This window comes from Lynx rufus, unplaced genomic scaffold (genome assembly GCF_022079265.1).
Source record: "Lynx rufus isolate CCGP_SWC_20201006 ecotype Redwood Valley unplaced genomic scaffold, mLynRuf1.p SCAF_1, whole genome shotgun sequence".
In the NCBI taxonomy this organism is placed as follows: domain Eukaryota; kingdom Metazoa; phylum Chordata; class Mammalia; order Carnivora; family Felidae; genus Lynx; species Lynx rufus.
The window spans coordinates 101629723-101652522 of NW_025814823.1; the positions used below are offsets into that span (position 1 = coordinate 101629723).

The following is a 22800-nucleotide window of genomic DNA, read 5'->3' on the forward strand; positions in this document are numbered from 1 at the left end:
TTACAGGGTTCCCTTCCGAGCATGAAATCAGAACAAGGGGAGTTAGTCTGTATGAATCAGAATAGGGAGGCCCAGGATGCAGGGGCTGGACAGTGTTTGAAAGGGCATTGCTGACTTTCATTTCTTTGGAATTCTTCCTTTTTCCATGTTCTAGGCCACCGGTCTAGGACCTAGACAATGTGTGGTGTTGAGAGTGGGGGTGGCCCGCAAGGATAGGAATGTAGCAACGCCCAGATAACTGCTGCAGCAGCCTGTGGTGAGCCGCTCCGCTCCCTGGGGCCTGTGAACGATGCTCCCTGATGCCCTGAGACACGGAAACCATTGTGTCAAAACAGGAGCCACTGCTCTAGACTGTCCTTTCCTGGTCTGTTTCAGTCACTAATTGGTGACCCGCGGGTCCTGTTCTGTTCAGATTTGGGGCTTGTTGACGCTGTTGGCACCATTGGGGCCTTAGTAAACAATCAGTCTGTCATCTTCCAGCCTTCTTATGTATACATGCGTGTGTACAACTCTCTTTAGTTTATCTTCGTGCTGTGTCACTCTCCCCTCGTTTCTTTCCTCCTTCCTTTTTTTGTGGACAGTCATTCTCTGGTGTGATGTGCCCCCTTTTAAAGCACAGTGGTCAGCACTACATATAATAATAGTGTTTTTTTGTAAAACTGGCAATTTTGGGGGCTCTTTTTTTCGTATTTTGAGGTTGAAGTATGCTACACAGCGTCGTCTTCGCCTCCAGTTGATCCAAAAATCTATTTGGTAGAACAGAAAACGTTTCACACGAACGACTGGACCATAGTTTGGTACTTACTTCGTTAAATATTTATGTATATTAAATATGTATAAAATATCCTTCTGTGTTTTATTTGTATATATTGTATCTTTAAAACAGATCCCAGTTTTCTTCAGAAGCTGCTTTAAAAGTAATCACTTGAAAATGTTAAGTTTGGATGCTTTCAATGCTATCTGATTTCTCTAGTTTGGTAGAAATAGGGGCATTTTGATAACGGTGGTGTTGAGAGAGCATATTTCACTGATGACTTCAGCTCTGCTATCTCTTAGAAAGATTTTTACGTTCATTTAATGTTATGCTAGTTCAGATGGGTAGTTTGTTTCAGGGTAAGTTGTTAATTTGACCTCACCTGGCACCCTTATATGTTGTCATTTGCACTTCTATAATAACCTGTTGCTAATGAATCATGAAAATGTCAACGTGTGATGAGGTGACTTTTGTTATATGGTGGTATAATAAAATTTTACTGCTGGTAAAGTACTGGAATCAAGCTGAACTGACTCACCTAAATTAGATCTGAGTTTCTGTTTTTACCAGGGGAGTTTGAGTGATTGAATAAGTTATGGTGTTTAATTTCATTGGTGATTGCATACGTGGGCATCTTTCTTTACATCTTATAGTTACATACTTCTGTATAGTTAACTGAAGAATTTATAGTTATGATAGCACTCACTTTGTGGAGGGCACTGTTTTCAGTCATGTATATAAATGTGTATACATATATATATAAAATAGGAATAAATATATGCATATATGTATAATGAAAAAAGATAAAGTTTTATTCCTCTTTTATAGAGGAGGAAACTGAAAAGTACAATAAGGTTGGTAATTGGCCAAAGTCTACTCAGCTAGTAACTAGTGGATTCAGGATTCTGACTTTGGACGCTTTAGTTTTAGTGTCTGTGCTTTTTCGTGTCTGTCCTGCCTCTCAACAGCTAAGCTGTTGGTTTTCTCTTATGACAATCTTTAGGACTATAATTTTTCCCCTGGGATTTTAATCATTCCTGGTCTGAAGTGTTTGTCATGGGTCATAGTTTTCGTGACGCTATGTTTTGAGATAGCCTTGTTTTTAGTTATTCTGTTTGGGATCCATATTCCTCCTGAATCTGTGGTTTGTTGTGTTTCATTCAGTTCTTGCAGATTCACAGCAATTGTTTCTTCACTTAACTGCCTCTGCTCCCTTGTCTCTCTTCTTTCGTCCTGAGACTCTTATCAAATGTCTGTTAGACCTTTTCATTGTATTGTCCAGATCTCTCATGGTTTGTGTGTGTGTGTGTGTGTGTGTGTGTGTGTGTGTGTGTATGTGTATTTTCCATTTTTCTTCTTTCATATTGCATTCCATATGATTTACATAGATGCATTCTACATCATGTTTTAGTTCTGTAGATGTTTTTCCGTGTATCTTCGAGTTTCCTACTTCTCTCTTCTGTTGTATTAATCTGCTGGCAGACTGAGTTTATTATTTCGGTTATGGAAGCTTTAAAAATATTTTTGAGATTCTGTTGATTTTCTTCAAATCTTGTTACTTTGTTATACTTTACTATTGGGTCTGGTACAGATTTCCTGTTACTCTGCTTTGTAGTGTCCTGCAGATGTTTTCATACCTTTATTATTTATTTCTTATGTCTAAAATTTCTGTTGCTTCTGCTTACATTGTTTCTCTGTGTGTAAAGTCTCAAAAACATTATGTTGAGTGAAAAAAACCAGACACATAGAAAACATAATGTCATTTATATCAAATCCAACAACAGACAAAACTCATCCAAAGGTGACAGAAGTCCAAAAGTGATTACGTCTGAGGGAGGGATGATGGGAATGTTCTAGAGGTTTTTTGAGGTGGTGGTTGCAGGAGTATGTATAGTTAACTAAGCTCTCGGACCTAATGCTCACAAATGGTGTGTTTTATTATAAGCTATACTGTAGCTAAAAAAAATTTAAAAATATATTATCGCTCCTGTGGAAAGTTTGATATTTTCACCCTTGTTCTTTCTTACTTGTCTATAGTTCCCTTTAACCCTAGAAGCATTACGTGAGAAATACACAGTTCAGAGGTGAATTCCCGGGAACAGGAGAAAGAGTAAGGGCTACCATTTCCCTAGTCGTGAATGTTCAGAGTCTATTTTCCTTTAGGGTCAAAGAGTCAAACATAGATTTCCTTACTGCCTCATCTAATAGCCGCTTAACCTTATGTACATGTATGGCATCAATTGATTTTAATTGAATGCAAAGTTCATTTTTATTTGGTTCTAACTTTAGAAAAAGCTGCCTAGTAGAATGTTCAAGTATGTAAGAGTTGGTACCAAGATTTGGAACGTTTCGAATAGGGACTTAGTGATCTTTTAGTAACTTAAATATTTTTTTGTTATTTTTGTTGATTTTTTAATTAGGAGCCCATGAAATCCAGAGCACCACAGCTACATTTGGAATACAGATTCTACAAGCAGCTAGGATCTGGAGGTAAAGTCTTACATTAATTTTTAAATTTGTAATAAAATGAGTTGTCATGATTAATAACTCTTTGGTTTCAAAGAATAGTATTTTAAATTTGGTGAAAATGAATCACTTCTTAAGGCTATGCTTACGAGACACTTCCTTACTAGACTGTTAATGTTCTCTTGTTATTTTACTTACGACATTTTTGGAGCTGACTGTGTTGGTGCTAATATGAATAGAGAACATTGTGAAAAAAATTTAATTTGAGAATACAAGCTGCGTATAGCTAATATCCTTAGCCTTTTTGGTGACATCACACTTATTAAAATGGCTTAGCACATAGTGGTAGGCTGAAAAATGGTCCCAGAGAAGAGATCCATATCATAATCCTTGGAACCTGTAAGTTCACCTCTGCAGGAATGATGAAGTTAAGGATCTTGCGATGGGTAGATTATTCTGGATTATCTCCATGGCCCTGAACACAGTCATAAATGTCCTTGTGAACCAGAGGCAGAGGGACATTTTACATACATAGAAGAGGAAAAGGCTAAGTGGCTACAGAGGCAGAGATTAGAGTGATAGAGCCAGAAGCAGGGAATGCTGGCAGCCACGAAAACCTGGAACAGCCTTCTAGGATTCTCCCTTGAACCTCCAGCGGGGATGCGCCCCTGCTAACGCCTGGATTCAACCTGGCGAGACTGATTTCGGATTTCTGGCCTCCAGATCTGTGACCAAATAAATTTCTCTTTTAAGCCACAAGCATGCAATAATTATATTGGCTGTAGGAAATTAATACAGGTGTATTTTTATAGAAAGTCTAAAATTAGTGAGAATGGATTATTTTTTGCTGTTGGAAAAAAGTAATGAGAAATTTTCCTATAGTATGTTGCATTTCCTTTATGGAGAAGCTTCTCACAGCTATACTTTCTCTGTTCACATCTATTCTGCTAACTATAATGATTCTTGTATGTGTGGTTTCTTACCAGGTAGGGATATTTTGTTGCCCTGGATTTAGTAGAATGTGGTTTTTTCTCCCCATGTGTCTTTTTGTACGCACGTGTTTACATTTTAGTTGATAGAGTTGAGCACTTCTTAACACATTATTCATGTTGCACATTCTTTTTTTCTAAGAGCATACTTTTCAAATGAGTAGTCATTATGGGGACGATGAGTTGACATTTTGTATTAATGTTTTTATCACTATTGGCTTCTTGTAATGCATTTTTAAGTCTGATACAAATAGTCCTCCAGGAGTTATCAAAATTTTCACTGATGACTGCGGGATTTAAAGAAGAGGAAGATAAAACTAATTCGAAGTGAAGCTGTACATATTAGTTAGGACTAGCAAGTGTGATAGAAAGCCCTAAGAAGCGAAGTGGGGGGGGGGGGAAGGCTTTATTGGCTCCTATCTCGGAAATTCAGGGAAGGGACCAATACATTAAGGCCTTATTGTGTCCAGGACTTGAAATACTTTGATCAGGGACATTCGTGAGTTTGTGTCTGTGCTCTGCCTTTTTGTGTGTGTGGAAGCTTCATTTTCTGCTTGGCTCTTTTTATGAGATAGCAGAGGTGACTACCATTAGCCTAACTTAGCAATTATAATAGCATTCCTTTCCTAAGAATTCTAGCAGAAGATTTAGGACTGAATCTGTCTTATTTTGTGTCCTGTGCCTTTCTTCATTCTAATCACTATGAATTTGATTTCCCAGACTGAGATCTTATGCTCATTTCAGGAGCTACCTGAAACTCAGGGACTGAGAATGGGGTGAGGTGGTTGCCGAATGCAAAGCTGAGGTGTTAATCAGAAGGAAGATTGGATGCTGGGCCAATAAAGACAATAGATCTATCATTACTTAAGTAGTAAAACTATCATTTGGAAAAATAGGATTGAACACTTTAATTAGGTAAGAATGAATAAGTCACTTTAGAGTGCAGGGAGTCATTGAATTGAATACCAAAGGCACCCTTTTATTATTATATTCTTTGCCTTTTTTACCTTTAGAAATTATGTCAGAGTAGTAATAAAAATGAAACCTATGTCTCTACCACTTGAATGCCAAAGGACTGCAGTGTTCCACAGTGAGCAGGGGCTACCATGTTCCGGACAGTCTGTATATATCAGGGTGTCCCCTGTGCTCCATGGCGTAGCATTTACATAGGTTGAAATCTGAGTGGTATTGCATGAAGCTGACAAATAGGAATATTCTTGAGCGATTTATGTGAATCATGTGAGTTTTGGTTCCTAGGTAGTATTTTATCAGCCACGAATTTTAAAAACATCTTTGAGTGCACATGTGAGCTCTGTAGAAAAACTAAAGTTTAATTGTTTGGGGAGAGACCCATGATTTTAAAATAGTTTGATTTTGGAATTGATACTTGATTATCTTTTCAGACTCCTCTTAATCAAAAATGAGCCATTCAAAGTAATTTAACTCCCTCATGGTATTTTATTTGAGTAGTAGCTTGCTTGTTAGTGTTCTCTTTAAAAATAGGTTATTAACTCAATATCCAGACTGTTTAAAGAACTCCTAAAACTTGACCACAAGAATACAAACAATCCAGTTCAAAAGTGGGCAAAGGGCTTGAGTAGACATTTCTCCAAAGATACACAGATGGCCAATAAACAGCTGAAAAGATGCTCAGTGTCACTAGTCATTAGGGAAACGTAAATCAAAACTACAAAGATAGACCACTCCACACCCATAGAACGGCTCTTATCAAACAAATGAGAAACAAACAAAGACCGGTAAACAAGTGTTGGTGTGAATGTGGAAACATGAAATCTTCATGCGTTGCCGGTGGGAATGTAAAATGGTACAGCTGCAGACGATATGGAAAATAGTATGACTGGTCCTCAAAAAAAATTAAGGATGGAATTCCCATCTGATGCAGCAATTCTCCTTCTTGTTATATATGCCAGAGATGGCATGCTAACAGAGATTTGTACCCCTACATTCATAGCATTATTCGCGATAGCCAAAGGGCGGAAACAGCCTAAGTGTCCATCACTGGATGAATGAAATGTGGTGTGTTTGGACACATGCTACGAGATAGATGAGCCTTGAGGACATTAGGCTAAACAAAGTAAGCTCGTCACAAAAGGACAAATACCGTATGACTTCGCGTATTTGAAGTACCTAGAGAGTCAGGTTCATAGAGACAGACAGCGGAATGGTGGTTGCCAGGGACTGAGGGATGGGGGAATGGGAAAATATTATTTAATGGGTATGGAGTTTCAGTATGAGGTGATGAGAAAGTTCTGGAGATGGACAGTGATGGTGGTTCCACATTACTTGTGAATATTTACCTCACGGCCCTGAACCGTATACTTAAAAAATGGCTAAAAAGAACAAATTTTATATTATGTATGCCTTACCACAGTAAAAGCAGAAGTCAAAAGGTGGATTTACTCAGAATCACTTAGTGAGATGTGAAAACATCTATAACGTATCTAGTTCTGCCTGTCTGGATTTTGAGCCTCTGGTAAGTCTTTCTCTTTCTCTAGTTTCCCTGAAAACATCCCTCTTTTCTCTATTATTTGTTCACTGAATCTGTTCTGTACATACAGTGGGACTGTACCACTTGACTGCAGTGTGTACAGCTGACAGGTTACTACTCAGCTTTCCATGGGATTAGAATATTGTTTTATACCATTATCACTTTCTGCGGTAGCGAAAATGTAATGTATCGAATAGCCTTATTTTGTCACAGACGCTCAGCATTTATTGGGTAAAATGAGGGTTGAGATTTAGCAGTCATCAGCACGTAGGCGGTTTCTAAAGCTAAGGGAATGGATGAGGTCTCCCGCTCGGGTAGAGTGTCACGTGAGAAGAGGAACGGGGAGGAAACCATGCTGACCCCTGCATTGGGCACGAATGAATTTGACAGTCGATAACAAAAATCATGACGACAGTAGTTTAAACAAGTCAGGGGATGTTCTGTGAGGGAAAATAAACGAAGAGTTGGAGGTAGACGATTCTGAGGTTGATACAGCTTCCCAAAAGTGAGGAATCTACTCTCGTGAGCTTCCTGCTCCTGTGTTTCGTATGTGGCTTTCATCCTTACGATCCTGGAAGTTTTTGTAACAGGAGGGAGGGAGAAAAGGATGAAATTGCTTTCTAAATAAGGATAACTTCTAATTCTTTATCTCCTGCTTCCATTCTTAAAATCTACTCACACCTGTATATCCATAGTGGAATCAGATATTTTTTATACGTAGATTTTCAGTCCCTCCCTCCTTTTCTCCTTTTCCAGTGATTTTTCTCTCTTTCCAGAGAACTGTTTGCTCTTCTGGATTATCTAGTTCCGTTAGTGGCACACCCATTCCAATTGAGAATGTTAGTTGTCTTTGATTCAAGCCTTTTGGGACGATCACAGAATTCTGTTGTATCATTTAGTGTAAAGTCCGAACTTTTTTCTCTTTTCTACTAATCCACTTTTTGGTTGCACTGAACGTACTCTTCCTTGAATAGATCTTATTATTTTCATCTGCCTGTATTCTCCTTTGTGGAATGTCTTTCTTTCTCAATGAATTCCTTCTTTCTTCAGGCCCTCGCTAAATGTCACCTCTTTTGCAATGCATTTTCTGACCTCGGTTTCTCTCCAGAAATGCTTATTTTTTGACCTGAAATTATTTTGAACGTATCTTTAGTTTTGTATCGTATTATGTGATGTGATTATTTGCTTGTGTCTGTCTCTTCCACTGACCTATGAACTCTTTGAGGGCAGTGAAATGCTATATTTGCTTTTTTATCCTTGAAACTGAGCAAAATGCTTGACAATTGTAGGTCCTTGGTAAATGGTTGAAATGATAAATTCTTTTTTTTTTTTAATTTTTTTTTTCAACGTTTTTTATTTATTTTTGGGACAGAGAGAGACAGCATGAACGGGGGAGGGGCAGAGAGAGAGGGAGACACAGAATCGGAAACAGGCTCCAGGCTCCGAGCCATCAGCCCAGAGCCTGACGCGGGGCTCGAACTCACGGACCGCAAGATCGTGACCTGGCTGAAGTCGGACGCTTAACCGACTGCGCCACCCAGGCGCCCCTGAAATGATAAATTCTTAAATGAGAAAGACTTTTTTCTCATAAGATGTGAAGTTACGATATGTGATGTCCAAAATTTCCTGTAGCTTTTTTAAACTTGTATGATTGATGTTGAAAGTTTGATATTCCAATATTATAAAAGATTGTTATGTTATTAAATTTTGAGTTTCATTTCCGACATAGAAACATAGCCATACAGTTTCAAAAAAATTTTTTTAAGTTTATTTCATTTGAATTTTTCTCTAATTAGGTAATTTTAATTCCTCATTTTAGGGATGTAGAAACAGAAGGAAAAAAATCAATGATAAGTATTCTTTAAATGAATGGAAATGGTAAACCAAGGAGATATGCAGATCGTTATCTAATTAACTGAACTGTACCATTCAGCCATCTAAAAATAATCACTTTCCAGAGAAGCATAGGTTTTTAATCATTTGAATAATTTATTTTTTTATTTATTTGAGAAAAAGTTCAGTTGAATTGTTGATACTTTATGAGAATGCCTGGAGTATATTTTGAAATTGATGGAGAGATTTCCTTTGATGAACAGTGATTCTGAGTATTGCTTCTTTATGTTATTTCCTTCCGTCAGTTGGTTTTAATGAGCTATGTTGGGGGAAACGTTGCAGTTATTTGTTCCTCAGAATTTCTCTATTAACTGATACCTTTATAATGGTAAAATAACCTTATTTTGTCATAAACTGTTACTTCCCAAAAGAAGTAGAATAATCTTTTTTTCTGTTATAAATTACTGTTGTTGGCAACTCTGTAAATATAGAGATGATATTAAATATACTATTTGAGACTATGCTTATGTTAAATCATCGTTTCTAAGTTAGTGTCTTGACTTTTGATGTGCCCTGAACTGTGTAGTTCTAAACAGTAATTTGATAATGGCATCAGTGGCTGTTTCAAAATTATACCTCTTCATAATACCGCATTCTGAGAGCTGTTACTTTAAAAGGCTTGTTTTCCTGCCTTATACTGACCCCTGTGCCTTCTCTGTTTGTGCCTTGTTAAGTCAGGATTTAGATGTGCCCTCTGTGTTTTGCTCTGGTGTATAGATGCCTCCATTTGCACATCCTTTTCCAAACTATTTATAGGGTCTGTCTGCTAGCTAAAAGACTGTTGGTGATTCCATAATGTATGGACATTTGATCATAGTACTTTTATTTATTTATTTATTTTTTTAATTTTTTTTTTTTCAACGTTTATTTATTTTTGGGACAGAGAGAGACAGAGCATGAACGGGGGAGGGGCAGAGAGAGAGGGAGACACAGAATCGGAAACAGGCTCCAGGCTCCGAGCCATCAGCCCAGAGCCTGACGCGGGGCTCGAACTCACGGACCGCGAGATCGTGACCTCGCTGAAGTCGGACGCTTAACCGACTGCGCCACCCAGGTGCCCCCATAGTACTTTTAAGAAAGGTTGTATTAGGGTCAAACCTTGAAACCTGGCTATCTACATTGGTTAATATCTAAAATTCCTTTAATTCTTTAAAAGCCTGATTCTTAGAGTTTGTCTGTTTTCAAGAAATTTAAGAAATTTTCCTCTTTCTGTGTAATCTCGTGTCTGAGAAAACAAAGAGAACATTGTAAAAAACTGTGGCAGTTAAGTGAATAAACTAATGAGAACATCGCCTGTTGTATTTTGGTATTAATGAAAATCGTGAAGAACACTCTAGCGGTGGGTCAGTGGTTAGAGTAGACGTCATCTCAGCTCACGTAGGGGACAGTCGACGTAGCAGTTTCTGAGAGTTCCCTTCTCTGTCTCTGCTTGCTTGATTTCAGAAGACATCTTAAGTGCACGTAATACTTCTGTTCCCTGTAGAGGCTTCTCTGTATGGGAATTTCTGTAAGTTACGCATTGCTGAACTTTTACCGATTTGTACATGACTGCATATGTACATTGCTACTTTGCATAGAAGCGTACACAGTTTTTGTGTTAAAGTCATTATAGTTGATGGAGAAGGTCTGTTTGTAAAGAATGCTATGCATTATCAGTGTAATAAAGAAGGGTTAACTGATAGTGGTTTCAGTTTGGTTTACCTGGTGCAGGTATTAGGGTGGTTGTATGCTGTGTGGTAATTAGAGCATTTTTAGTGATAAATTAAGCACATAAGAATTTTAAATAAATCCGTACCTTGGAATAGGGTAGGACTAAATGGTGATGGGTTTAATTTTCTACGATACAGCCTCATGTTTAAATTTCTCTACGTAAGAGTAAAAGATTGACAATGCAAAGCCATTAAAAACAATAGGATGATTTTTTTATTTCCTTGTTTTAAATGTTTGCTTATGTTTGAGAGAGAGACAGAGTGTGAGAGGGGGAGGGGCAGAGAGAGGGAGACACAGAATTCGAAGCAGGCTCCAGGCTCAGAGCTGTCAGCACAGAGCCTGCATGGGGCTCAAACCCACGAACCTTGAGATTGTGACCTGAGCCAACATCGGATGCTTAACCGACTGAGCCACCCAGGTGCCCCTTCATTTTTATTTTTGATTTAAATATAAAGTAGCACATGGTGAGAAAAAAGTTGTAAACTGGAAGGTTGGAGGTGAAAATGATACAGAAATCTTATTTTTTCCTTAATTATTTAGGCCCAGAGGATAATAAGTGAATAATGAATAATAAAATATAACATAATGAATGTGATTATATTCATTATTCATATAACATTCAATATTCAATATAATGAAAAATAACTACTTGTTTATAGGTGTTATTTTTTTTAATGTTTTTTAACATTTTGAATAATGTCAGAATTTGTAAATAGAATTGTCACAGGAAGGACTATTTTTTTTTCTCTTTACAGTGCGGTGGCTTTATTTTATTTGGGGTTTATTACTAGAATTTTATTACTAAATGTGGGTGCTGGGTGCTGTGGTATTTAACGGAACCACTCTTTGCCAAGTCTGGAACTCATTGCACCTGCCGTTCAGATCAGAGCTTGGTGTTCAGTTGGGTCAGCGATTCTCAAACTTTGGGGTCTCAGGATCCTTTTTTACAATTGAAACTTCTTGAAGATCCCAGAGAACTTTAGTTGTTGTGAGTTAGAGCTATTATTTACCACATGAGAAATTAAAACAAATATAAAAACACTGGTATATTAATTCATTTTAAAATGGCACTAATGTTTTAAAATCCCAACTAACCATATTTTCCAAATCAAAAAACTGTGAGAAAAGTGCCCTTGTTTTACAAATTTGCACAATTCTTTAATATCTGGCTTATGAGAACACAGCTAGATTCTCCTATCATCATCGTTATTCAGTCTGTTGCCATATCGCATGTCATATAGTCTCTGCAAAATTAGCCTGTTCGCTTGTGGGAGAATGAGAGTGAAAAAGGTAAATGACATCTTAGTATTATTATAAAAATAATTTTGATGTCAGTGACCTGAAAGGGTTTTGTGGACCACCCATCCATTCCCCCACGTATCTCCAAACCACATGTCGAGAGCTACTGACTTGAGATAGAAGCCTTTATCTTAAAGGTTAAGAATGCCTTAAAGTAAAACTTCTTTGGAAAAAGAAGTTTTCTATGTGATAATTCTCTATAGTATTTCTGATCAGATTTTAGGTTTTCTTAGTCACCTCTGTGGGGTTGAAATTTCCCAGTCAGAGCCTGAATGCTTTTGTTCTGATCCTTCCTAGATGAACAATACGAAAATGGAAAATGGAAAGAAACGTCATGATATTCCTTCTTTTAATGACAGGCTACACTGTCACCCAACTAGAGGGAACTGAAGTACTTGACCGCGTGGCACGAAGTACTACGCAGTCTTTAAGAGTGTTTGTTAGACCTCCTAATGTTGTGACTTGAATTAATTAATATTGTTTTGTCATGGAAATAGCTGAACTATAAAATAATGAAGTGTTTAATGAAATTAGTTTTGGGAAACTGTGGGTGAGATTGTATTTTCAAATAATATGTGAATTTTGTATTCTTGCCCATTCTTCAAATTCTCTTGAAGAAAAAAAAGTATAGTTGTCTTGAAAATGAGGGCTGCCAGTAAGCATCAGTGATATTGGAAGTTATCAGAACTGACATTCATAAATTCACAGTGGATGGCCCTTTTTAGGTGGCTCTTTATGGTAGTCTCAGAAGTAATTTTAGAATTGTGTGACATATACGTTTATACTTGAAAATTCACTGGTTTTAAGACCAAGCTTGCTCTTGCCCTTCGGTTGAATTGCATTCATGCGATTCAGTCCCGAGATACTTTGATCAAGATACTTTGATACTTTGATAAAGGGGTTAGTAACTTAACCCCTTTCTTACTATTCCAGCTAAGCCTTCTTTCTGCCCTGTATGCTCTCCTTTTGCGCCCTCTTTTCCTTCACCTGTCTTTCTTCCAGAAACCCTCTTTCCTGTGGTCTTGCTTTCCATACTCATATTGGCTGTGGTGGTGGTGTTTTATTTTTGCTTAGGGTACTCCCCAGCCCCTGTTTGTTATTTGCAACGTTTCCTAACTCCTAGCGATTTAATTTGTTTGCTCAGTGTTAGAAAACTGCCCAGACTTGTCCTGGGAAATGAAATTCTAGTTTGACCTTTACCGTGTTTGCTTTATGTTGTTGATTTACAAAAAAAAAAAAATACAACTTTTGATTTTGTCCTTCAGTGACATGAGATTCATGTTGAAATACGTTATTAATACTTACCTGAGAGGTTTCTACACTCATTGGTTTATAGAACCTTATGTATCTTAAGGAGTCATTTAGAGTTGATTATCTTTTATTATTCGCCATCTATGCTGACTCATATTTGAAGGTAAAATTATGTTATGTGATAAAGCTGAGGTATTTTCATTCAAATTGAAGACTCAGTGTCTAATTTGCTCAGTGAAATGTAATACTGTGTATGGAATTTAGCCATCTTGGGTAAGTTAGAGATACATTCTTTTGAAACGCTTTGAAACTATTAAAGAAAGGAAATTTTGGAGAAACCTGAAGCAATTTTTGTCCCTTTACTGATCTTTGTCATGGTGTTATTATAGAAATACAAAGGTGTTTTATGTAAATAGCTTGATTGAATGTACATGGTTGGTATGCAGTACTTCTCCTCCCCACGGCCCAGTTGGCTTATCTGAAGCAGAGCAGAGCAGATTTACTTATGCACGCCTTTCCTCATCTGGGAGAAATTGTGTGTGAATAATTAGAAATTTCGCGTCATGCTTACTAGAGATAGTTTGGTAAGAGGAGATTGGAAGGTTGGGTCAGAAGAGAAGTTGGCAGCTTGGATGGCAGAACTAGAGTAGAAATTTTTGAGATGCAGCCTTAGAAGAGTTCAAAATGGGGCAGAGTAAATCTGAGCCTTCGAAACTGTTCTTTTTGTTAGTGAGGTGTGGTGGGAAGGCAGGGGAAGCCAAACTTAGATTACAGGGCCACAGAGTCCCAACGGGTATCCCTTGCTTTGTTTCTAGGAGCTCCAGAATGAAGCTAATGGTTGATAAGAGTAGGGGTAAACCTATGTAACTTTCAGCGTTGGGGAGACTGTTTTGAGAACTACTTCTCGCTCAGTGACAGTTCGAGGACTAAATAAATGTAGCCTAAATCTTTTAACAATTCAAGTTTTTCTTCACGGTCCCAGAAGAATCCACATCATGAGCATTTTATTCCTGGTTGCAAAAAATAGCATGTGTTCTTCTTAACAGTTTGGAAAAGTTCAAAAAAATATAAAAATGCAAGGAGAAATCAACTGTGCTTCCAGTAATCACGGTTAGCTTTGTGGTTTTTCCTAATAGTATGTTTGCATATGTGTGTTTAATGACTCGTTAAAGACATTTTATTTTAAAAGTAATGTATGGCTGTTGTAAACAACAAAATTAATTGATCACTTTAGAATCATAACAGTAGCAGAAGTTTGCCCTTCACAGTTTTCTCTAAAGGTAGTTAAAGGTTGTGTTATGTTCCACAGTATGTGTATGACATAATTGGTTTAATTCGTCGGGGGGTTGATGAATGTGTAGGTGGTTCCCAGTTGCTTTTTTTTTTTTTTTTTTTTTTTTACACTGCTAACAACCATGCAGCTTGAACATAGTTGTATGCATACATTTGCTTATTTTGAAAACGTTAGGGCACTTTTCCTCCAAAAACATCCCAATTCATGTTCTCCCCAATCAAGTTTTTAACTCACAACTTTGTAAATCTCGGTTAATTAGCTTTTAAATTATAAATACCCTTCTGATACTATACTAAAACTTGACCAGTGATAGTTTCTTAAAGTTGCAGTGTAGAGTTAGTAGACATCAAAACAAAACAAAACAACTTTTCCTACTCTTTCTTACATTAAAATCCCTTGTACTTTAACAAGATCATTTACCTGTGCATGATTTTGTAAATACATGCATTGGTGACTGGGAATATACTGGTTTACTGAAACAGATTTTCAAATATGGCCATATTTATTACCTAACAATTAGGTCATAATAATTACTGTCACTACAGTTTCATCAGAAAAAAGATACTGTGTTTTTCTCTTTTTATTTTTTAAATTAATATAAAATTTTTATCTATCTATATCTATCTATCTATCTATCTATCTATCTATCTATCTATCTATCTATTGAAGGAAAGACAGGGTCTCAAGCAGGCTCCACAGCATTGTGAGTGCATGAACCTTGAGATCGTGACTTGAGCAGAAATCAAGAGTCAATGCTTAACTGACTGAGTCACCCAGGCACCCCATGTGTTTTTCTCTTTTTAGTATTGGGAAGCTTTCAAAGGTCATCCTGGCAGAAATGAATTTAGCCAAAATACGGTTTTTACGTGAAAGCTTGAATTTTATTATTGGTAAAAAGTAAGAATGAGTAATTATTTCACTTTCTTTAAAAGAAAAATTTTTTTTTAATGTTTATTTTTGAGAGAGAGAGTCAGAGCACGAGCACAAGCAGGGGAGACATGGGAGAGAGAGGGAGACATGGAATCCGAAGCAGTCTCCAGGCTCTGAGCTGTCAGCACAGAGCCCGATGCGGGGCTCAAACCCACGGACTGTGAGATCATGACCTGAGCTGAAGTCCCATGCTCAACTGACTGAGCCACCCAGGCACCCCTATTTCACTTTTTCTTAAAATAGGAGAGACTCTGTTTCCTAGAATGTCTGTCTGTCTTTCTTTCTTTCTCTCTCTCTCTCTCTTTCTTTCTTTCCTCTTTTTTTTTTTTTAACTTCATTGCACTGTTAAATGCAAGAGGTAAAAGTGAACATCTTTGTCTTACTCTCAGTCACAAATGGAAAGCATTCAGTCTTTCACCATTAAATATGATGGTAGCTGAGAGTTTCTCTTAGATGTCCTTTACCAGGTGGAGGAAGTTACCTTCTGTTCCAGATTCGCAGATGCTTTCTCCATCTCTATTAAGATGATGACTGGTTTTTCGTATTTATTCTGTTACTCTGATGAGTTACGTTGGTGGATTTTGGAATGTCAACCTAAACTTGCGTCCCTGGGCTAAATTATCCTTGATCGTGGTGTCTTGTCCACTCTTAATCCCTAATGTTCCCCCTAGTCCCACAAGGATGTATTGGATGTTCAGTAAGCACTTGTTGAATTAAGACAGTGAGATTTCTTACATGATTTTCTATTCTTGGAAACCTTTGAACACATTTGAATAAATCAGTCATTTAATAAACCAAAATATATTGCTACCTTATTGAGCGATCATTTCACAACAACTTCAATTAGTAGGAGTGTAGGTGATGACTCAGAAGGAAGTCGAAAAGCTCTTTGACAGTCCTTTCATTGAAGAGCTTCAGAACATGTTTATTTTTACATTCCGTATATAGTCCTAACAAGCTTGATGATCTGGTTCTCTTGCCTCCTACAGATCAGAAGCAACAAGCCAGAGCGTAGGAGATACTAGAGATTGCTAAATTAAGAGTGTAAAGATTAACAACTGTCAGTGGCAGAGAGGGGAAAAAAGGCATTGTAGGAATAATTTTAAAACCTTAGTAGCTGGGAACTCTTCATGTCTTAATTGTGGTTCCAGGCTCTTAACAGCATAATAAAAGCAGCATAGAGCACAATAAAAGTAGCATTTTTGAGTTGGAATACACTTCAGTGAGCTTCTCATTGACTATTTCTGAACTTGCTTTCTGCTTTTACAACATGTGAGGGGTAGATCTGACACACGCATCCGGGAGTGGCTCTGGCAAGAGTGGCTTACGCCAAAATAGTGATTCCCAGTGGCAAAGGGAAATTTGTAAGTTGGGTGGGTGTGTGTGTGCGTCCCCCTAGTGGGACCTTCATCACCTCACCTTTGTCACATAACATAACCTGATCATGAGAGTGAAATCCGGGGTCTCACCCCCACTCACAAGGAGGGAATTAGATGGGGTGGGTGCACCCGAGGTTGAGAATCCTGGCGGGTGAGCCCAGCGTGATGCTTGCCTCAGGGTTATTAAAGAGAGCAGTCTCTTCTGTGTTAAAATAAAAATTGAATCTTTCCTATGTGACAGGCATTTCTCTAGGCCTTGGAAACATGAGGCTAAGACGCGCAGCCCCCGTGTCTGGTGCGGTGTTGGAGACCCACAGTGGAGCACTGTGTATAATGTAATGAGCTGCAGTAGAGGTGTAATCAGGCTACACAGTGAACGTCCAGGAGAAGGTGCAGTGAGGGAGAACTTTGGCTCGGGAAGAGTTAAGTGTGCGAATGGAAAAAATGAACACATTGCTGCAGTTCTTGAAGACACAGAAAATGCTTAAAACTGCTCGTTGATTTTCCAGGAAGGGCAGTTTGGGATTCAGGATGAGGAAACAATTAAAATCCTTCTTCTTTCCCCCCAGATGGTATACCTCAAGTTTACTATTTTGGCCCGTGTGGTAAATACAACGCCATGGTGCTCGAACTGCTCGGACCTAGTTTGGAAGATTTGTTTGACCTGTGTGACAGGACGTTTTCTCTGAAGACTGTTCTCATGATCGCTATCCAGCTGGTAAGGCAAGCAGGAGGCTCTGAGGCTGATCGAACCGCCGTGCGGTTCGTTTGGTCCCATGTTTATGTTGAAAGGTTAAAGTCTGTTCTCTTTACAGAACGCGTGACCTCGTGAAGTTTCTGCTTTTCCTCCCATTGTCTTTTTAGGATGCAAATAACTTAAAATAACTGAGCCAAGTGTATTTTATTTGGGTGGAAGAATTAATATGTTAACTGCTTTCAGATCAGAATGCTGAGCTTGAGAATGGTTTCCAGCCCTCTTTTCATGTCACTGATGAGTGCTTAGAAAAGAGAGCCCTCGGAAACAGGGTTTATAATGTTAGTCATAAATTCTAATGGCCTAGAAAAAGAAGAAACAATGGAAAGTCTTATAAATTATTGAAATCTCAGGGAGCCTATGGGAAAACGGCTTAAGAGGATGATTTAAGGTAGTTTTGATATCAACTCCAGTAGTATGTTCCAGAAATCTCAAAATGGTTTTTCTCCATTGACTCATTAATTTATCCTATGGAACTGTTCACATATGTACTTAAAGCTATTTATGCAACGATGTTTGTCATAAAATGGGAAACAACCCAAATGGAGAGAGATAATAGGGTTAGTTGAGTAAATTATTCATAGCCATAAAATAGTACCCAGCCATTAAAAAGTGAGTATTAAAAGAATGTCTTATAACCCGGAAAATGCTCGTAATATATCATTAATGAAAAGTGTAGGTCATAGAATATTGTATACCATGATCCAGAATTTGTTAACAATCTAAAATGGCCTAAGTGGCTATATGTTTCCATTGTGTTGTCGACCATTATTATCACTAAATGAAGCAATTTTATTTTCTTATTTATAATGTCCTATTTTGTGACAGTTTGTAGTATATTACTATATTGTGTGAATATAACATATAGTATGTATACATTCACTATATACTGTATATCGTATATAATATATACTATATTATGTGAACGTGTACTGTATAATCATTAGAGTGGTATCCCAAAGTTTTCTGGTTTCAAGATCTTTTAAAATGTTTAATACCTAAGGAAAGACATGAGTAAGTTATAAAAAAAGAAAAAGAAAGATATCCCAAAGGGTACTGTGTTGTTTTCATTTAACAGTTTAGACTCTAGGTTTCTTTAATATAACTATAAAAGTTGCTTGGTGATTGAAATAACTGATAAGAACACATTGCAACTTTATGAATATGTCTGTTTATACATCTCAGTTCAAGAGTTAGTAAAGCTTTTTGATTGTCTGAGGTGGCATCATCTGTAAGTGCTGACTGAATCAGGCTTACTAATATGAAAGGCATTCATGAAATTCAAATACTTGATTTATAAGTGAACATAGTAATACTGAAAGCAAAGATTTTTAGGCATAACAGGATATATATTTGAGAAACTGTAGACTGATACCATGTTATTTTTAAAGGGTTGAAACAATTTCTGATTTTTATGTTGTTTTCATTGTAAGAATTTCATCTTGTGTCTATCATGCTTTTTTATGCTAGTCAAAGCCTAAAATAAAACATTCTTTCTTTTTGTTGTTGTTTTTGTGAATCAAGATTTCTCGCATGGAATATGTCCATTCAAAGAACTTGATATACAGAGATGTAAAACCTGAGAACTTCTTAATAGGACGACCAGGAAACAAAACCCAGCAAGTTATTCATATTATAGATTTTGGTTTGGCAAAGGAATATATCGATCCAGAGACAAAGAAACACATACCATACAGAGAACACAAGAGCCTTACAGGAACAGCTAGATATATGAGCATAAACACACATTTAGGAAAAGGTATGTGTACCTTTTGTAAGTATGGAATTTGAATTCAGTGCCTGTGCAAACAGCGCGAGTTTTTATTTGTTATTATGGTTCAGTTTTGGGGGGCTTACGCTTGCTTCTGTTGTAATTTTTATTTATCCCATCTAGCTAGAGTTTATATTTAATAAAACTCTTTTAAAGTAAGGTGCCCTAGAGTAAATGAACGGCAAATTTCTTATTTTACTGTGTCTGTTTTTTTTTTTTTTTTTTTAAATTTTTTTTTTTCCAACGTTTATTTATTTTTGGGACAGAGAGAGACAGAGCATGAATGGGGGAGGGGCAGAGAGAGAGGGAGACACAGAATCGGAAACAGGCTCCAGGCTCTGAGCCATCAGCCCAGAGCCTGACGCGGGGCTCGAACTCACGGACCGCGAGATCGTGACCTGGCTGAAGTCGGACGCTTAACCAACTGCGCCACCCAGGCGCCCCATACTGTGTCTGTTTTTTATATGACAATTCGAAACGTTCAACTTTGATACATTTTAGGTTGATGCGTTTGATAATTTTTATTAAAGAATATGAGAGAATCCTTAATTGTGGCTGAATTTAGTGTGTGAAGATTCTTGATTGAGACTGTGGCTCTCTGATAACAGCTAGCCAGGGAGACCTGGCATCCTGCCCAGTACATTTAATGCTAGAAGTACATACCTCAGTGGTTTTCTTCACTGTAGAAACTATATGACTTTGGGCAAATTATTTAACTTTTTTTGAAGGGGGTTCCTTATTAATAGAAAGGATAAACTAAGATCAATCTCACAGAGTTCTTAAAGGCTTTTTTTTTTTTTGCCCGTCCAGAATCCAGTTCAGGACCACACATTTCATCTACTTGTCACATCTCTCTAGTCTGTTTTTATCTAGAACACTCCCTTGCTTTTCTTTACGGTTCATGGCCTTCATATTTCTGTGGAGTACATACAGGGTATTTTATAGGATGTCCTCAATTTGAGTTTGATCATTTCTTCATGACCATATTTGGATATGCATTTGTCGCACGAATACACAAGCACTGGGTTGTCAGTGCATCATGTCAGGAGGCATGTGATATCACTTGGTTGCAAGTAGTTTTGGTCACTTGCTTAGGGTACTGTCTGCTAAGTTCTTCTACCTACCAGTTTCCTATTTTCCCTTTGTAATTAAAAATAATTTGGAAGCAGATTTTTGAGATTATGTAAATACAAGTATGTTGTTCCCATTAAATTCTACCCACTGGATTTAGCATCTGTCGATGATTTTCTAATTTGTCATTCCTTGTGTGTTCATTGGTTGATAATCTAATGTAAGCAAAAGCTTTTACTTCTTTTCCCATTTATTCACGTATGTCAGTGTGGACTCATGGACTCCTAGTGTACTGACAGCAGTATAGTACCTTACTGTCAGTATTTATTTTGATACTCATACTGTCCCACATTTGGCCATTGGTTGTTCCATCTGGCTGACTGCTCTGTCTTTGTGGCTTGTTCTCACGACTCTTTGAGAACTTCTTTACTTTCTGGTGCAATGAGTTATTGTAGATTTACCTTGTAGTTTCTGTGCTCTAGCCCAGAAACAGACATTTCTCCGAGTAGCTCTGGAGCTCCTTTTATTGGGTAATGTTAGGTAGAAACCAAGATTTGGGCACTGAGTATACTCATTGCTACTGCTGTGTTATTGCTGGCCCCGTTGGTGGCGGAACTGAGAAATGCGCGTGTGTACATGAATCACATGTACACACAGATAGATACACACATGCACATGTGCCTCCACACGTATGTGCATCTATGCATGTATTAATGCCTATCTAATAAGAATCTTGAGTTTATATTGATAGTTTTAATTTCATTCCAACACCACAAAGTAGTGTCCCCCTTTTCCACATTTGTTATTCCCTTCTCTTGTCTGTATTTTTCTGTCTTCTGGGCCGACAGGGAGAAATCTGGCTACCACTTCTCTCTTTACTCATTTTTAGGAGCCTACTACATCCTCAGAATCTAGTTTCAGAAATGGTAACTGATAACAGTATGTCAAGCAAGCTTACCAAAATTAACAGTATTTGTACTTAATTTACTGAAAAGTTCATTAAAAAAAATTTTTTTAACATTTATTTATTTTTGAGAGGCACAGAGAGAGCGAGCAAGAGAGCACGAGTTGGGGAGGGGAAGAGGGAGAGAGGGAGACATAGAATCTGGAGCAGGCTCCAGGCGCTGAGCTGTCAGCGCAGAGCCTGACATGGGGCTCAAACCCACAAACTGTGAGACCATGACCTGAGCCGAAGTGGGACACTTAAGAGCCACCCAAGTGCCCCCAAAAGTTCATTTTTTAAATTGAAATAGAATTTACATTGAATTAAGTTTATAACATTTGAGTGTATGATTTGTAGTTTTTGACATATGTGCACACCTACATAAGCCCCAACTCTGTCAAGATTTAGAACATATCATCATCTCATAGACTTCATTCTTGCTCTTCCCCCACCGTCTCCCAAAGCAGCCATTGCTGTGATTTCTATCATTAATCTAGCATAGTTTTTGTTTTTTTTTAAGTTTTAGTTTTTTGGTTTTTTTAGTTTTTAGTTTTTTAGTTTATTTATTTATTTTGAGAGAGACAGAGCACAGGTGGGGGAAGGGCAGAGTGAGAGGGAGAGAATCCCAACTAGGCTCCCCACTGACAGTGCAGCGCCTTATGTAGGTTTTGAACTCACAAAACTGTGAGATCATGACATGAGCCGAAATCAAGAGTCACTGACTGAGCAACTGACTATGCGCCCCGTTCATCGATTAATTTTGCTGATTCTATTGCTTCATGTAAATGGAATTATCTGGCTTCTTTTGCTCAGTATAAGGTTAGGGTTTGTTTTTCAAGTATCAGTAATTTCTTTTTAAGGCTAAGTAGTATTCCGTTGCATTAATATACCATAAATTATTCTAATGTTGATACACATTTTGATTATTAATAGGTGTTTACTATTATGAATTTTTAAATCTTTCAGTGGACATATGTTTTCAGTTCTTTTGGGCAGATGCTAAGGTTGGAATTACTGTGTCATGTGGTGGGTATTGTTTAACTTCATAGGAAACTGCCAGTCGGTACCCCAAAGCATTCATGCCATTTTCTGTTTCCATCAGCAGTAAATGAGAGTTCTGTTTGTTTCATAGTATTGACAGCTTTTGGTGTTAGCCTTCTTTTTCCTTCTAGCCATTGGAGTAGATATGTGGTGGCATTTTGTTTTGCTTGACTTAAGATTCTGAGCACTGTTTCTTGTGCTTGCTTATTGGCCATTTGCTTATCTTCTTTTGTGATGTGTGCCATTTTATTGTTGATTTGTAGGAATTCTGTATATATTCTGGATATTCGTTCTTTCCCAAATATATGTACTGTGAATAGATTCTTCTGGTCTGTGGCTTGCCTGCTCGTTTTCTTAATGGTGTCAGTAGATGTGCACAAGTTGTGAATATTTGTGTGGTCAGTTATTTACCAGTTTTTTGTTTTAGGATTGCTACTGTTTGAATCCTAAGAAATCTTTGTCCCCGTGAGATGCAGACATTTATGTTTTCTTCTACCATTGAGAATATATTTTTGTATGATGTGAGTGAGAGGCTGAGGTTCTTTTTCTGATGTCATATTCTTTCCCATTGAGTTCCTTCTTTGCCTTTCTAAAAAAATCAGTTCTGGGTTATGTTTTTGGTGGTTTATTTTTAAGTCTTACAAACCATGGTCAGTTTTCATATCAGAGAAAGACTTAATTCTCTGTTTTTATTTTACTTATTTATTTATTTTCAAATGTTTATTTATTTCTGAGACAGAGAGAGA

At 37.5% G+C, this 22800-nt stretch overlaps 1 protein-coding gene across 4 annotated transcripts in view; it reads left to right on the forward strand.

Annotated features, from left to right (window-relative positions):
- The window catches only part of CSNK1G3 (casein kinase 1 gamma 3), a 105621-nt gene that overhangs the window by 40631 nt on the left and 42190 nt on the right, over window positions 1–22800 (forward strand). For all 4 annotated transcript variants that reach the window (XM_047083911.1, XM_047083917.1, XM_047083923.1 and 1 more), the window contains exons 4-6: window positions 3175–3244; window positions 17044–17192; window positions 18753–18987. In XM_047083911.1, coding sequence (XP_046939867.1) covers window positions 3175–3244; window positions 17044–17192; window positions 18753–18987 — 454 coding nt within the window. The remainder of the gene's footprint in view (window positions 1–3174; window positions 3245–17043; window positions 17193–18752; window positions 18988–22800) is intronic.